Genomic DNA, 13,644 nt, shown 5'->3' on the forward strand with positions numbered 1-13,644 from the left:
CGGCTGACCCCATGGAGCTGACTCCCCTCTCCCACCCCCCGCCTGCGAGCTTGGCTCCTCTTGGGCTTGGAACCGCTGCAGCCGGAAGACTCCACTGAGCCCCTCCCCAGGGGGTGTCTGCAGGCACCCCTCCCTGGGGCCCAGTGGTGGGGTCCTTTGTGAGGCAGGCTGGGGGCGCTGAGGCTGGGAGGGCAGTGGGCTGAGTGAGGTGGCAAGTCTCCCCCTGGGAGCAGGGCCCCCACACGCCATGGCCAGTGTGGTGGTGAAGACGATCTGGCAGTCCAAAGAGATCCACGAGGCCGGGGACCCCCCGGCGGGGGTCGACAGCCGCTGCCAGCTGGTCCCCGAGGCTCCCGGGGGAGTGACCATCCCGGCCAAGGGGATCTCGAAGAAAAAGAAGGCGGTGTCGTTCCACGGGTGGGTTAGTCACGTTGTGTCGGGGACGGACCTGGCGCCCAGCACCGCCCCCGAGAGAGCAGGGTCCCACCGTGGGTGCTGGGGGGAGGGGCAGGGTGGGGTCGAGGAGGATTAAGGCGCCAGGGAGGGGAAGGAAGCAGGCGGTGGAGCAGCAGTCAGGGGCAGAGGGGAGGCTGGAAATGGGGAGGCGGGGAGGGCCGGCCTCCCAGGGCTGCACCCCCAACTTTCTGCTCCCCAGGGTGGAGCCCCGGATGTCCCACGAGCCGATGCACTGGTGTCTGAACCTCAAGCGGTCCTCGGCCTGCACCAACGTGTCCCTGCTCAACCTGGCCGCCGTGGAGCCCACAGACTCCTCCGGGACGGACTCGACCACAGAAGACAGCGGCCCCCTCGTGCTGCCCGGGCCCCCCGCCTCCCCGACGCTTCCCTGGGCTCCGGATGACCCAGACATCACCGAGATACTGGTGAGGGCGGCGCGGCTGGCGTACACGCGGGGCCGGGGCTGGCACTGCACTGGGTTTGCAGTTCAGGAGGTCCTGGTGGCCGACGCCGCAGCTCACTAGGCTAATCATCCGCCTAGCGGCGCCGGCACACCGGGTTCTAGTCCCGGTCGGGGCGCCGGATTCTGTCCCGGTTGCCCCTCTTCCAGGCCAGCCCTCTGCTGTGGCCCGGGAGTGCAGTGGAGGATGGCCCAGGTGCTTGGGCCCTGCACCCCATGGGAGACCAGGAAAAGCACCTGGCTCCTGGCTCCTGCCATCGGATCAGCGCGGTGCGCCGGCCGCATCGCGCTGGCCGCGGCGGCCATTGGAGGGTGAACCAACGGCAAAAGGAAGACCTTTCTCTCTGTCTCTCTCTCTCTCACTGTCCACTCTGCCTGTCAAAAAAAAAAAAAAAAAAAAAAGGAGGTCCTGGTGGCTCTGAGGCCTGGAGGAGCTGTCTCCGTGAAGCTGGTGGGTGGACATTAGTGCGTTAGGCTATTTGTAGATGTGCCGGGCGAGGCTGGGGTCCCAGATGGGAATCGGGGAGCTCCCAGTGTGCTGGGGGCAATGGACGCGGACTGGAGCAGTAAACCCCACGGTGGGTGTGGGGAGTCCCTGAGAAGGGGCCCTCAGAGGATGCTATCAGGGAAAGCTTCCTGGAGGAGGCGGCGTTGAGACCAGGCTTTGATGGATGAGTAGTAGTGGCTCTCTGAGAAGGGTCACCTAAGAATCGGGCAAAACTAACAGGAGAGCAAGAGTGGGCAGGGCCAGAGTTCGGGGCTCTAATTGCACAGCGCTGGGCTGCCCTGGGCCACACGCTCAGAATTAGACCGGCAACCACCACGACCACGGGGATGCTAGAACAAGCTGCCGGCGAGTACTGTGCGCCGTCTCTCTCCTGGGAGCCTCAGTATAGGCATCAGCCAGGGGAGGAAGGGAACGGGCGCGGTCGGGGCGGACACAGGGCCGGAGACGGCTCCTCCCCCCCCCCCGCCCCGCCCCCGTTGCAGCCGGCTGCCTCCCACCACCGCTATTTGAGTCGCATCCCCAGCAGATGGCGACGCCGCAGACAGGGCCCTGGGCAAGCCGGATCAGGGCCAGACGCAGCCGCGAGCTCGCCCGCCGTGAGGCTGCACCGAGCGCCAGCCTCCGAGGGGGCTTCGTGTCCCTGCGCTGCGGGTGGAAATCAGGAGAACAATCAGCCACGGCGAGAGGGGGCAGCAAGAGCAGGAGCTGCGGCCCGCGCGTGAGAAGCCGGGAGGGAGAGCGGGAGAGAGGCAGAGGCAAGAGCAGCCCTGGAGGAGAGAGAGTCGGAGGCCTAGAGAAACAGTGCGCTGTGCAAGCGAGAAGGCGGCCCCGCCCTCTGGAAGGGGACAGAGTGGTCCCTGTCGTGTGTGGCTGGGGGCGTCCTTGAGGCCCCTGTCCCAGAACACTGCTCCTCTGTTGCTACTGTTGACGCTGCCACCCTAAGCACCGGGCCGGGATCATCGGCTGCAGCCCCTCGTTGGCCCTTCCTCATTGCCACTCCTGCGGCAGGAACCCGAGGCGAGCTGTGGCTGGGCACTGCCCCGCCCACTGTCGTGCACAGCAGGTGCCTGGACGGGGACAGGTCTGTCCCAGCGCGGCGGGCGCCCCATCTCACGGCGCTCTTGTCGCCGTGGCCGCCAGGCTGTCACCAGCCCCTCCATCTGCTGTGCGGTACTGACTCAGTGTTGTGGACCAGACCACCAGGACTGAGGACGGCCAGCCCGACTGGGACTGCGGCCCCTGAGCCCGTCCCTCCAGAGCGAGGCGTCCGCTCTTCACCCCGTGCCTCTCTCCAAGGCTACGCCGGGCTGAAGTCAGGAACCCACCCCAGGTCGCCCACATGGGAGGCACAGACCCAAGTGCCTGAGCCTGCCCAGGGTGCACACTAGCAGGAAGCCAGCTCAGAAGCGGAGCAGCCGGGACGCAAACCCCGGCCCTGGGATATGGGACAGCAGCGTCCCGACCACCGCACCAAACACCCGCCCCGTGCATCTGGTTTGTTTTGTTTTTGGTTTGTTTGTTTGTTTGTGACAGGCAGAGTTAGACAGTGAGAGAAAGAGACAGAGAGAAAGGTCTTCCTTCCGCTGGTTCACCCCCCAAATGGCCGCTACGGCTGGCGCTGTGCTGATCCGAAGGCAGGAGCCAGGTGCTTCTCCTGGTCTCCCATGGGGTGCAGAGCCCAAGCACTTGGGCCATCCTCCACTGCCCTTCCGGGCCACAGCAGAGAGCTGGCCTGGAAGAAAGGCAACCGGGACAGAATCCGGTGCCTGGACTGGGACTAGAACCCGGTGTGCCGGCGCCGCAGGCAGAGGATTAGCCTAGTGAGCCGCAGTGCCGGCCCGTGGATCTGTTTTCAACACCACATTTTGGACTTTATCAAATGCTTTTTCTCTAGGCACACGATCTCATGTTTGCCCCTTTATTTTATGACTATGTCCTGTTACATTGATGAATGTCCCTCCGTTGAACCAACCTTGAATTTCTGGGACAAATCTCCCTTGGACAAACCCCTCTATGGACTGTTTGCTAAGGTTCTGTTGACTATTTCTGCAGCTCTCTCCATACAGGATATTGGGTTGTATTTTCTTTCTTTTTTAAATTTTATTTGAGAGACAGAGGGCACTTCCATCCACTGGTTCTCTCCACAAATGCCAGCAATGGCCTGGCTTGGGCCAAAAGCAGGAGCCAGGAGCCCAATCCTGATCTCCCACAAGGGTGGAAGGCAGTACTCGAGCCATCCCCACCGCCTTCCAGGGTCTGCATCAGCTGGAATTTGGAGTCTGAGCTGGAGCTGGGCTAAGAAGGTGCTGCTAAATGGGACGAGGGCACCTTGACCCGTGTCGGAACTGCGAGACTGGGTGCCTCCGTGGCCTGCAGGTCCTGATCTCTCGGCTGGTCCTCGGGGTCTCAGGGCGTCACTGGCCCCACAGATGGAGTTAGGAACTGCCCCCTCCTCTTCTGTGTTCTGGAAACATTTCAGACAGATTGATGTCCATGCTTTAAAAAAAAAAAATCATTGCTAGAATTTGCCAGTGCAGCCATCTGAGGCTGGGCTGTTGTTTGCTGGAAGTGGTTTTATTGTTATTATTTAATTCAGCATCTTTAGACGTCTGTTCAGACTTTCTTATTCTTCTTGGGTTGGTTTTTGCAGTTTATGCTTCTAGGCATTTTCCCATTTCATTCAGGTTACTCTCCGGCCGGCAAATGGTGCTTCATAGCGTCCTCTGTAGTCCTCCCTCCCTTCCTTCTTGGTCTGCCCCTGTGTGGTTGGCAGCAATGCCCGTCCTGCCTCCCTTCCTTCTTGGTCTGCCCCTGTGTGGTTGGCAGCAATGCCCCCCTTTCCTTCCTGATATTCCGGAACTTAAGTGTCCTCTCCTTCTTTCTTATCCAGTCTAGCTAAAGATTTGTCAAGATTGCCCATCTTCTCAGTAGACACGTTTCTGGTTTTAATTTCTCTGTTCTTTGTATACTCTACTGCATTTCTTCCCTTGTGCTGGTGTTTGTTCCTTCCGCTAGCTTTGGTTTTGGTTTGCTCCTGTTGGAGTTTCTTTTTTGTAAAATTTATTTTTTGAAAGTCAGAGAGAGAGAGAGAGAGAGAGAGAGAGAGAGAGAGAGAGAGACCATCTATACTGCTGCACTCCCCAAATGCCTGTAGTGGCCAGGCCTGGGCTGAAGCCAGGAGGTAGGGTTTAACCACTTGGGCCATCACCTTCTGCAGCCCAGGGTCTGCACTAGCAGGAGGCTGGAATCAAACCCAAGCACTCAGATGTGGGTGTGCACAGCCTAACCAACACCCCGACTGCAAGGCCAAACATGCACCCCACCCCACCCCCACTTTGTCCTAGTTTCTTTTTTTTTCTAAGATTTTATTTTTGGAAGACAGAGTGACAGAGAGGAAGAGACAGAGATTGTCCATCTGCGGGTTCACTCCCTAAATGCCTGCCATGGGCCAGGCCAAAGCCAGGAGCCAGGAGCTCCACCCAGGTCTCCCAAGTGGGCGGCAGGGACCAAGTACTCGGGCCATGATCTGCTGCACCCACGGTGAATTAGCAGGGAGCTGGACAGGAAGCAAAGACCAGCACGGACTCCCAGCAGGCAGTGCGATGGGGGACGCAGGCCTCCTAAGTGGTGGTTTCCCCAGGCCCCTCCCTTAATTTTTAATTCCATCCTGCGGAGGAGAGGTGCACACACACCTGTGGTTCCGACCTAGCGAGACCTGTTCCGCGGCTATGTGTGCATCCTGCAGACTGTCCCCGGGCGCTGGGGAAGAGAGCGGCTCCCGTGCCGGGGGCAGTGTCCCCTGGGAGTCTGAGGGCACTGGCTGGAGCACCCGTCTCTCATTTCCTCGCGGGCCCTCTCTCCCGCTGTTGTCCCCATCCTTCAAAGGCAGGCACGGAAGCCACACGCCACCACTGCTGAGGCACCTCCATCGCCTCTCCGTCCTGTGTTTCCTCCGTGTTATCTGAAACTCTTGGGTGTGGCGTCTTCCTCGTGAAGAACTGGCCTTCTCGTCCCTAGAATCGAGTGCGGCCTTAAAATCTACTCTGCCCTGCACAGGCGCGGATCCAGCAGCTGTGTCTGCATTTTCTCCCCATGTTTCCTTTCAACCACGTAGGCCCTTGCGTCTCCAGGGAGCCTCCCGGTGCTTGGCAGAGCAGTGAAGGCACTGTATCCTCTGGGTGCCCACCTCCTACACTGCAGCACCTGTGTCGGAGCCCAGCTCTGCCCTGATCCCGCTTCCTGCTAACGCACCCCCGAGAGGCTCACGTGGCTGGGCCCCTGCGGCCCACGTCCAGGCCTGGATGCTGCTCCCGGCTCCCGGCTTCTGCCTGGCCCAGCTCCACTGCTATGGGTTGGGTATTTCTGTTTGTCTCTCTCTTTTTTGCTCTGTGACTCTCTGCCTTTCAAATAAAAAATTAAATTTTAAAGTGAGTCTTGGCCAGCGCCGCGGCTCACTAGGCTAATCCTCCGCCTTGCGGCGCCAGCACCCCGGGTTCTAGTCCCGGTCGGGGCGCCAGATTCTGTCCCAGTTGCCCCTCTTCCAGGCCAGCTCTCTGCTGTGGCCCGGGAGTGCAATGGAGGATGGCCCAAGTGCTTGGGCCCTGCACCCCATGGGAGACCAGGAGAAGCACCTGGCTCCTGTCTTCGGATCAGTGCGGTGTGCCGGCCGCAGCGCGGTGGCCATTGGAGGGTGAACCAACGGCAAAGGAAGACCTTTCTCTCTGTCTCTCTCTCTCACTGTCCACTCTGCCTGTCAAAAAATAAATAAATAAACAAAAAATAAATAAAGTGAGTCTCCTTGTAGACAGTTTGTATTTGGATTATGCTGTTTTGTTACCCATTCTGTCAATCTCTTCTTTGGAATATTCGATCCATTTATTATGAATTATTCATTTAAAAAGAAGAGTGGAACACAGATCTTTCATCCACTGGTTCCCTCCCCAAATGCTCACAACAGCTGGGGCTGGGCCAGGCCGAAAGCAGGAGCCATGAACTCCATCCGGGTCTCCCACGTGGGTGGCCGGCATTGCTGCTCCCAGGACACATTAGCAGGGAGCCTGAATGCGGCAGAGCAGCCAGGAGCCGGTGAGCGCCAAGGACCCACGTGCTTGGGCCATCACTCACCGCCCTTCCATGTGCACGAAGGCTGGATCGGCAGCAGAGCGGCTGGGACGCAAACTGGCACTCGTACAAGAGATGGGAGGCCGGCACTGTGGCGCAGCGGGTAAAACCACCACCTGCAGTGCCGGCACCCCATAAGGGCACCGGTTCAAGTCCCGGCTGCTCCACTTCCCATCCAGCTCTCTGCTATGGCCTGGGAAAGCAGTAGGAGATGGCCCAGGTCCTTGGGCCCCTGCACCCGCGTGGGAGACCTGGAGGAAGCTCCTGGCTCCTGGCTTCGGATTGGTGCAGCTCCAGCTATTGCAGCCAGCTGGGGAGTGAACCAGCGGATGGAAGACCTCTCTCTCTCTCTCTCTCTCTCTCTCTGCATCTCCTTCTCTCTCTGTATAACTCTGACTTTCAAATGAATAAATCTTAAAAAAAGAAAGAGAGAGAAGAGGAAGGGGCATCCCAAGCAGTAGCTCCACCCACGGTGCCGCACTATCTGTCCTGATCCTTTTAGTTTAATTACTGATAAGGAGGGCCTTTCTTCTCCCAGCTTGCTATTTATTTTATATGCTGTTAATCAACCCTGCCATCTTTTGTATTAGACTGACATATTCTAGTGTACCACTAGAATTAAATTCCCTTGCCATTTCTCTGACTATATTTTGTGATTTTGTTTTTAATTAAAAAATCATTTATTTGAAAAGTGAGAGACAGAGACGCAGGAAAATCTCCCATTCACTGCCTCACCCCTGAGTGCCTGCAAAAGCCAGGGGCTGGCAACTCAACCCAGGTCTCCCACCTGGGCGCCAGGGACCCCACTGAGTTGCCACCTGCTACCCCCCAGGGCGCACACTAGCAGGTGGCTGGAACGGAAGGCAAAGCCGGCTCTTGAACCTAGGCACTGTGATACAGGTGCAGGCATCCCTAAGAGGCATCTTAATCACTGGGCCAAATGTCCGCCTCCAGGACCCTGGAACTTCATCCGGGTCTCCCACGCGGGTGCAGGGGCCCAGGCACTGGGGCCGTCCTCTGCTGCCCTCCCAGGCGCATCAGCAGGGAGCACCCAGCTAGTTCTTCCACTGTCACCCTGCAGCTCTTGCAAAGGCAGATGTGGGAGGGCTTAGCGGATCCTTTCAGCTCATCACCAGTGCCACATCGGGCCACTTACTCCCTCCCATTGGCTGGAACAGGTCACGTGGTCAGAACCAGCCGGAATATTCAGAATCAAGGACGTGCAGTCCCCACGCCAAGGCCACACAGCCACTCCAAGGCAAAGTCCAGGAGTGAGCAGGGCTTGGCAGCTGCAGAAGGCGTCTCTGAGGGTTGGGGTTCGCCTGAGTGTGTCCCCATCTCCTTCTCTCCTCCAGAGCGGGGTCAACAGCGGACTGGTCCGTGCCAAAGACTCCATCACCAGCTTGAAGGAAAGGACCACGCGGGTCAACCAGCACGTGCAGACCCTGCAGGTAGGAGCCCCCCCCTCATGGTACCGCCCCTTCCTCCAGGGCCAAGCCTCCACATGGTCAGGGGGATCCTGCCTATCACGGGCTGTCCCCGCCGCCTTAGCTGATCCCCCCACCCTTGCACGCCCCAGAGCGAGTGCTCGGTGCTGAGCGAGAACCTGGAGCGAAGGCGGCAGGAGGCCGAGGAGCTGGAAGGATACTGCAGCCAGCTCAAGGTGAGACCCGGGGCCCAGGACCGGGGCGCGGGGCGGGGACAGGGCCGGGAGGAGGCCAGCGCAGGGCCGGTCTGGCCGAGGCGGGAGCCGGGCTGCAGAGCAGACGTGCCGGGGGGAGCCCAGGGCAAAGCAGCGAGGCCGAGGGCCGGCGGGCGGAACTGGAATGGGAAGGCAGGGCCGGCGCCCTGGTGTCCTGACCCAGGAGAACTGCCGGAAGGTGACGCGGTCGGTGGAGGACGCGGAAATGAAGACCAACCTCCTGAAGCAGAACTCCGCCATGCTGGAGGCAAGTGGGCGGGGCGGGGGGGGTCTCAAGGCCGGACGCCCGGGGGCCTGGGGCGCCACCACGTGCCCCTGTCGCTCATGCACACCGGCGCTCCACCAAGAGGGATTCTGATGGGCGCCCCATCCTGCGTGCAGTCACGCACTTGAGCCCGCCCCGTGCACGCGGCCACCGCTGTCCCCCACGCAACCCCGGGGAAGCGCACGGGCCTCTGACACCCAGGAGGCTGGGGGCAGAGGACAGGCACGGGCCACGCCTCCAGCCGGGCCTCGAAGGGTGCGGCTGGTCCGGGCCCGCTCCTCTCCCTCGGGACTCCCGCGCGGACCTGGGGGTGGACGCGTGGGCTGGCCGCAGTGACCGCCCCGCCCTCCCCCACCCGCGCCCAGGAGAAGCTGCGCTACCTCCAGCAGCAGCTGCAGGACGAGACCCCGCGCAGGCAGGAGGCGGAGCTACAGGAGCTGGAGCAGAAGCTGGAAGCCGGCCTCTCCCGGCACGGCCTGGGTCCCGCGGCGCCGCCCCAGGGCTGCTCGGGCCCGCCGGGGAGCCCTGACGAGCCCCCGAGGCCGCGCGGCCTGGCCCCCGGCGGCTGGGGCGTGGGGCCCCGGGCTGGCGAGAGCCCCCACGTGAGCGAGCAGGAGCTGCAGAAGGTGTCCGCCGGCCTCGAGGAGCTGAGGTGCGACGTAGCACGCGGCCCCGGCGAGCGCTAAACCGGGGCGGGCGGGGCTCGAGGGCGGGGCAAGGGGTAGGGAGGTGGGCGGGGCCTCGAGGGGCGGGGCCTGAGCCACGGTGGAGGTGGAGACGGGACTTAGAGAAGGCACCTACAGCGGAGAGCATGCAGGGGGTGCAGCCAGGAGGGGCTGAGGGGACTTGGAAGAACCCGTGTCTTAGGTCTGTGGGTGGCATCTCCTCTCCTAGAGGCGCAGGCCCGGGGTGAGCGATGCCTTGGCAAGGTCCTGCCTGGGGGAGCGGGGTGGAGCTTGGAGCCCTGACAGTGGCAGGGCCGGAATAGCAGATGGGGGAGCTCTGGAGGACAGCAGGGCAGGGGAGAGTGTGGAGATCGGGTGGGAGGCGGGGTCACTGCGGCGTGTCCCAACCCGGCTCCCACCGCACCCCTCTCTGACCCCACAGGAGGGAGGTGTCCTCGCTGACCGCCCGCTGGCACCAGGAGGAGGGCGCCGTGCAGGAGGCCTTGCGGCTGCTCGGGGGGCTGGGCGGCAGGCTGGACGGCTTTCTCGGCCAGTGGGAGCGGGCGCAGCGCGAGCAGGCGCAGACGGCGCGGGGCCTGCAGGAGCTGCGAGGCCGTGCGGACGAACTGTGCACCATGTACGCGAGGGGCGGGGCTGGGGCGGGGCCAAGCCGGGCGGGGCCAATCAAGTGTGCCCGACCAAATACTGACGTGGAGCAGCGCCAATTAAGAGCAAGGGGGCGTGCCCTGCCCAAGGGATGGAACCAATGAGAGAAGTGGGTTCCACACCTTTAAATGACGGGCAGAGGGGCTGGCAGGCAGCGTGCCGGGGACCTGGGGCTGGTAATGGGTGGGGGCCTGGGGGCCTCGCTGCAGCACTGGTCACTCTGCCTCAGGGTGGAGCGGTCGGCCGTATCCGTGGCTTCTCTCAGGAGCGAACTGGAGGGGCTAGGCCCGGTGAAACCGATTCTGGAGGAGCTGGGGCGGCAATTCCAGAACTCCCGAAGGGGGCCCGACCTCTCCGTGACTTTGGATCGGTCCCCTCAAGGCTCCTGCGCCCGCTGCGCCAGGTGAGGGGGCAGGGCCTGCCCCAGGATGCCCTCTGGGCCCCGACGGGCGTTCGCGAAGGGCGGGCGGGAGCTGCGTGCTCTGGGAGCTGCCTCTCCTCCCTTTCAACAAGGGGAAGTCAGTGTCCTGCCAGCTCCGGAAAGGCGTGACAGATACAAACGCAGCACCACGGCATTGTGGGAAATGCACGTTTGGAAACCCAGGGCTGTCTGATGACCTTCGGCAGTGGGGTGCCCAGGGCATTGTGGGGGTGCACACTGCTGCCCTGCGGGACGGCCTCCCGGGTGGCGGAGGCAGGCAGGTCAGTGTGGGGCCTCCTGCATCTGGTACCACCCCTCCCCCAGCCAGGGGCAGCAGTTGTCCACGGAGTCCCTGCAGCAGCTACTGGAGCGAGCACTGACCCCACTGGTGGACGAAGTGAAGCAGAGGGGCCTGGCTCCTGCCTGCCCCAGCTGTCAGAGGCTACACAAGAAGATACTGGTACCAGGCACCACGGGCCACTTCACTGCTGTCAGGACAGGGGGCGGGGGAGACCCGAGCACAGGGGTGTCCCGAATGCATGAGAGGGGGAGGGACAAACAGCTTGGTGCTCATAGGCTCAGTGTTATAGAGCTTGAGTGATGGACATGGGCCCAAAGCATGATGGGACATTGGACAGGTGCATCATGGGACACAGCGTACAGACAGCAGCCTGAAGCTCCAAGGAACAGAGGCCCGGTTTCCTGTAGAGCCGATGAGAGGCAGTCTATGTTTTGGGATCCTAGGAGTCAGATATCCTGGGGTCAGACAGAGGGCCGGGCCACAGGAAGCTACTGCATGAAGGGAAATGGAGCCACAGCGCTTCCTAGGGCGTTGCACTGGTTCCTGGCGCATTATGGAACCTAGAGACTGGTGCATTGTGGGATATTGGCCTAGTGCATGATGGGATATGACTTGAGTGAGGCTGGATGGGAGGTGACATGGCTGCAGGCGCAATGCGGGCGAGGCCCTGGGCTCAGTGCAGTGAGATGGAGAGAACAGAGCACACCGGGGGTCTTGGCGAGATGCCGGCCAGGAGACACGGGGCGGGGAGGGGGGGTCTTGGGAATCATGGGGTACAGAAACTCATGGGATGGTGGGATCATAGGCACGAAAGGCAGGGTGGTCCTGGGCGTTAAGGGACACTGTGATAGCCACGCCCTAGTGCTTGCTGGGACCTAGGTGTGCTTCCGGGGCAGACTGCAGGGCAGCTACAGGGTGAACACACAGTGGGGCTTGGAGGCTGGCGCACTGTGGGGCGCTGGTTGGTCTCAGCCCCGAGGCACTGAAGGGGAGCCTCTGCGGGAGGAGCGCGGGCCCCATGGCACTCTGCCCCTTGCCCTCCGCGACCCAGCTCCCCTCCACCCCCAGCCCGGTCCGGCAAGCCCAGCGGCGCCTACACTCCTCTCCCCAGGAGCTGGAGCGCCAAGCCTTGGCCAAACACGTCAGGGCAGAGGCCCTGAGCTCCACCCTTCGACTGGCCCAAGACGAGGCCTTGCGGGCCAAGAACCTGCTGCTGACGGACAAGATGAAGCCGGAGTGAGGAGGAGGCTGAGGGCATGGGAGGAGGGTGAGGTCTTGGGGGGAAAGGCCTGGCCCCGCCTTCCGCTCCCGTTGCCCCGCACCCGGCCCTGCGGCGCCAACTGCCGGCGGCTATCATTTCAGGGAGAAGGTGGCCGCTCTGGACTACCTGCACTTAAAGATGTGCTCCCTGCACGACCAGATCAGCAGCTTGCCACTTGAGGGCTCCACGGGGACCATGGGGGGAGGAAGCAGCGGGGGGACTCCCCCTAAACGTGGGGGCCCAGCCCCTGAACAATAAATGGCCCCTCATGCTGGCATGAATTCTGTCTCCTTTTTGGCATCAAGGGGGCTGCGTTGTGCACCACGTTCTGTGCCCACCACGACTTGCTTCACCGCCGTCCGGCCGGGGAGGGGCTGATGCTGCTGCGGGCTGAGCATCCTTAGTCCAGGAATCTGAAATGTCGTGAGCGCTGGGTGATGCCCAAGTGGAAAATTCCAAACCTGACCTATGGCGACGGGTCCCGGTCAAAATGCAGGTGCGCCTGAAGGACTGCATGAGGTGACCTCCAGGCTCTGGGTAGAGGCGCGAGTGACACATCGGGAACTTGCTGTTGACAAGTGGGTCCTATTCCCAAACTGCCAACCAGAGAAATCATGGCAAATGCCCTGGAATCGAAAAAAGTCGAGATGGGGCTGGCGGCGTGGCGCAGTGGGTAAAGCTGCTGCCTGCAACATTGGCATCCCATACGGCCACTGGTTCAAGTCCCGGCTGCTCCGCTTCTGATCCAGCTCCCTGCTAATGTGCCTGGGAAAGCAGCGGGAGATGTCCCAAGTGCTTGGGCCCCTGCACCCACATGGGAGACCCAGAAGAAGCTCCTGGCTTCAATCTGGCCATTGTGGCCATTGGAGAAGTGAACCAGCAGATGGAATACCTCTCTCTCTCTCTCTCTCTCTCTCTCTCTCTGTAATTCTGACTTTCAAATAAGTAAATCTTTTTTAAAATGATAAGAAAAAGTCAAGAAGCCTCAGGTTACTAAGGAAAAGGAAAATACATACCACAATCAAATGTAGCAACACAACAGAAAATAATAAAGGCTTCTGGAAAGAATGAAAAAATTACACAGGAAGAGACAGAATTAGATTTCTATCACATTTATCAACAGCAACTCTGGATGCAAGAATACAAGGAAATAGCTCCAAATTCTTGAAAGAAAAGAACTTGGAACAATAATTTTGTATCCAGCTAACCTGTCAATTAGGAGAACATCATAAAAATATTCTGTTGTATTAAGGCCAGCAAAGAATTATACAGAGAACCATATCAAAAATAATTTTTGAATGATAGAAAAAAAGAGATTTAAAAAGTTTTATCAAAAGATTTATTGGGGCCGACGCTGTGGCACAGTGAGTTGAAGCTCTGGCCTGAAGTGCCGGCATCCCATACGGGCACCAGTTCTAGTCCCGGCTGCTCCACTTTCGATCCAGCTCTCTGCTATCGCCTGGGACAGCAGTGGGAGATGGCCCAGGTCCTTGGGCCCTGCACCCGCATGGGAGACCAGAAGGAAGCACCTGGCTCCTGGCTTCGGATCGGTGTAGCTCCGGCCGTAGCGGCCATTTGGGAAGTGAACCAACGGAAGAAGACCTTTCTCTCTGTCTCTGTCTCTCTCTCTCTCTCCAACTCTACCTGTCAAATAAAAAAGAAAAAGAAAGAGAGAGAGACAGAGAAAGGAAGGAAGGAAGGAAGGGAGGGAGGGAGGGAGGGAGGGAGGGAGGGAGGGAGGGAAGAGAAAGAAAGAAAGAAAAAGAAAGAAAGAAAGAAAGAAAGAAAGAAAGAAAGAAAGAAAGAAAGAAAGAAAGA

At 60.4% G+C, this 13,644-nt stretch overlaps 1 protein-coding gene and 1 long non-coding RNA gene across 13 annotated transcripts; one reads left to right on the top strand and one right to left on the bottom strand.

Moving 5' to 3' along the window:
• Positions 1-232: 232 nt before the first annotated feature.
• On the top strand, positions 233-12,107 carry TSKS (testis specific serine kinase substrate). 12 transcript variants are annotated; one of them, XM_070063051.2, is made up of 11 exons: positions 233-417; positions 656-881; positions 7,901-7,996; positions 8,125-8,208; positions 8,384-8,494; positions 8,878-9,164; positions 9,620-9,814; positions 10,073-10,246; positions 10,589-10,724; positions 11,634-11,801; positions 11,928-12,107. In XM_070063051.2, exons 1-11 carry the CDS (start codon positions 248-250, stop codon positions 12,003-12,005), a joined length of 1,725 nt encoding a protein of 574 aa, XP_069919152.1. In that variant the 5' UTR covers positions 233-247; the 3' UTR covers positions 12,006-12,107. The 12 variants fall into 12 exon arrangements, 10 of the variants coding, with proteins under 10 accessions (XP_069919152.1, XP_069919150.1, XP_069919156.1 ...); XM_070063049.2 differs by having other exon boundaries at positions 11,677-11,801; XM_070063055.2 differs by having other exon boundaries at positions 8,411-8,494.
• LOC149120763 (uncharacterized) lies at positions 7,202-9,030 on the bottom strand. The gene is made up of 2 exons (XR_016224603.1): positions 8,893-9,030; positions 7,202-7,947 (listed from the first exon to the last, which is right to left on the bottom strand). It is a non-coding gene; the product is annotated as an uncharacterized LOC149120763 (long non-coding RNA).
• Positions 12,108-13,644: the final 1,537 nt, after the last annotated feature.

This window comes from Oryctolagus cuniculus, chromosome 18, assembly GCF_051225735.1.
Source record: "Oryctolagus cuniculus isolate XC-2025 breed Fujian yellow rabbit chromosome 18, ASM5122573v1, whole genome shotgun sequence".
Lineage (NCBI taxonomy): Eukaryota > Metazoa > Chordata > Mammalia > Lagomorpha > Leporidae > Oryctolagus > Oryctolagus cuniculus.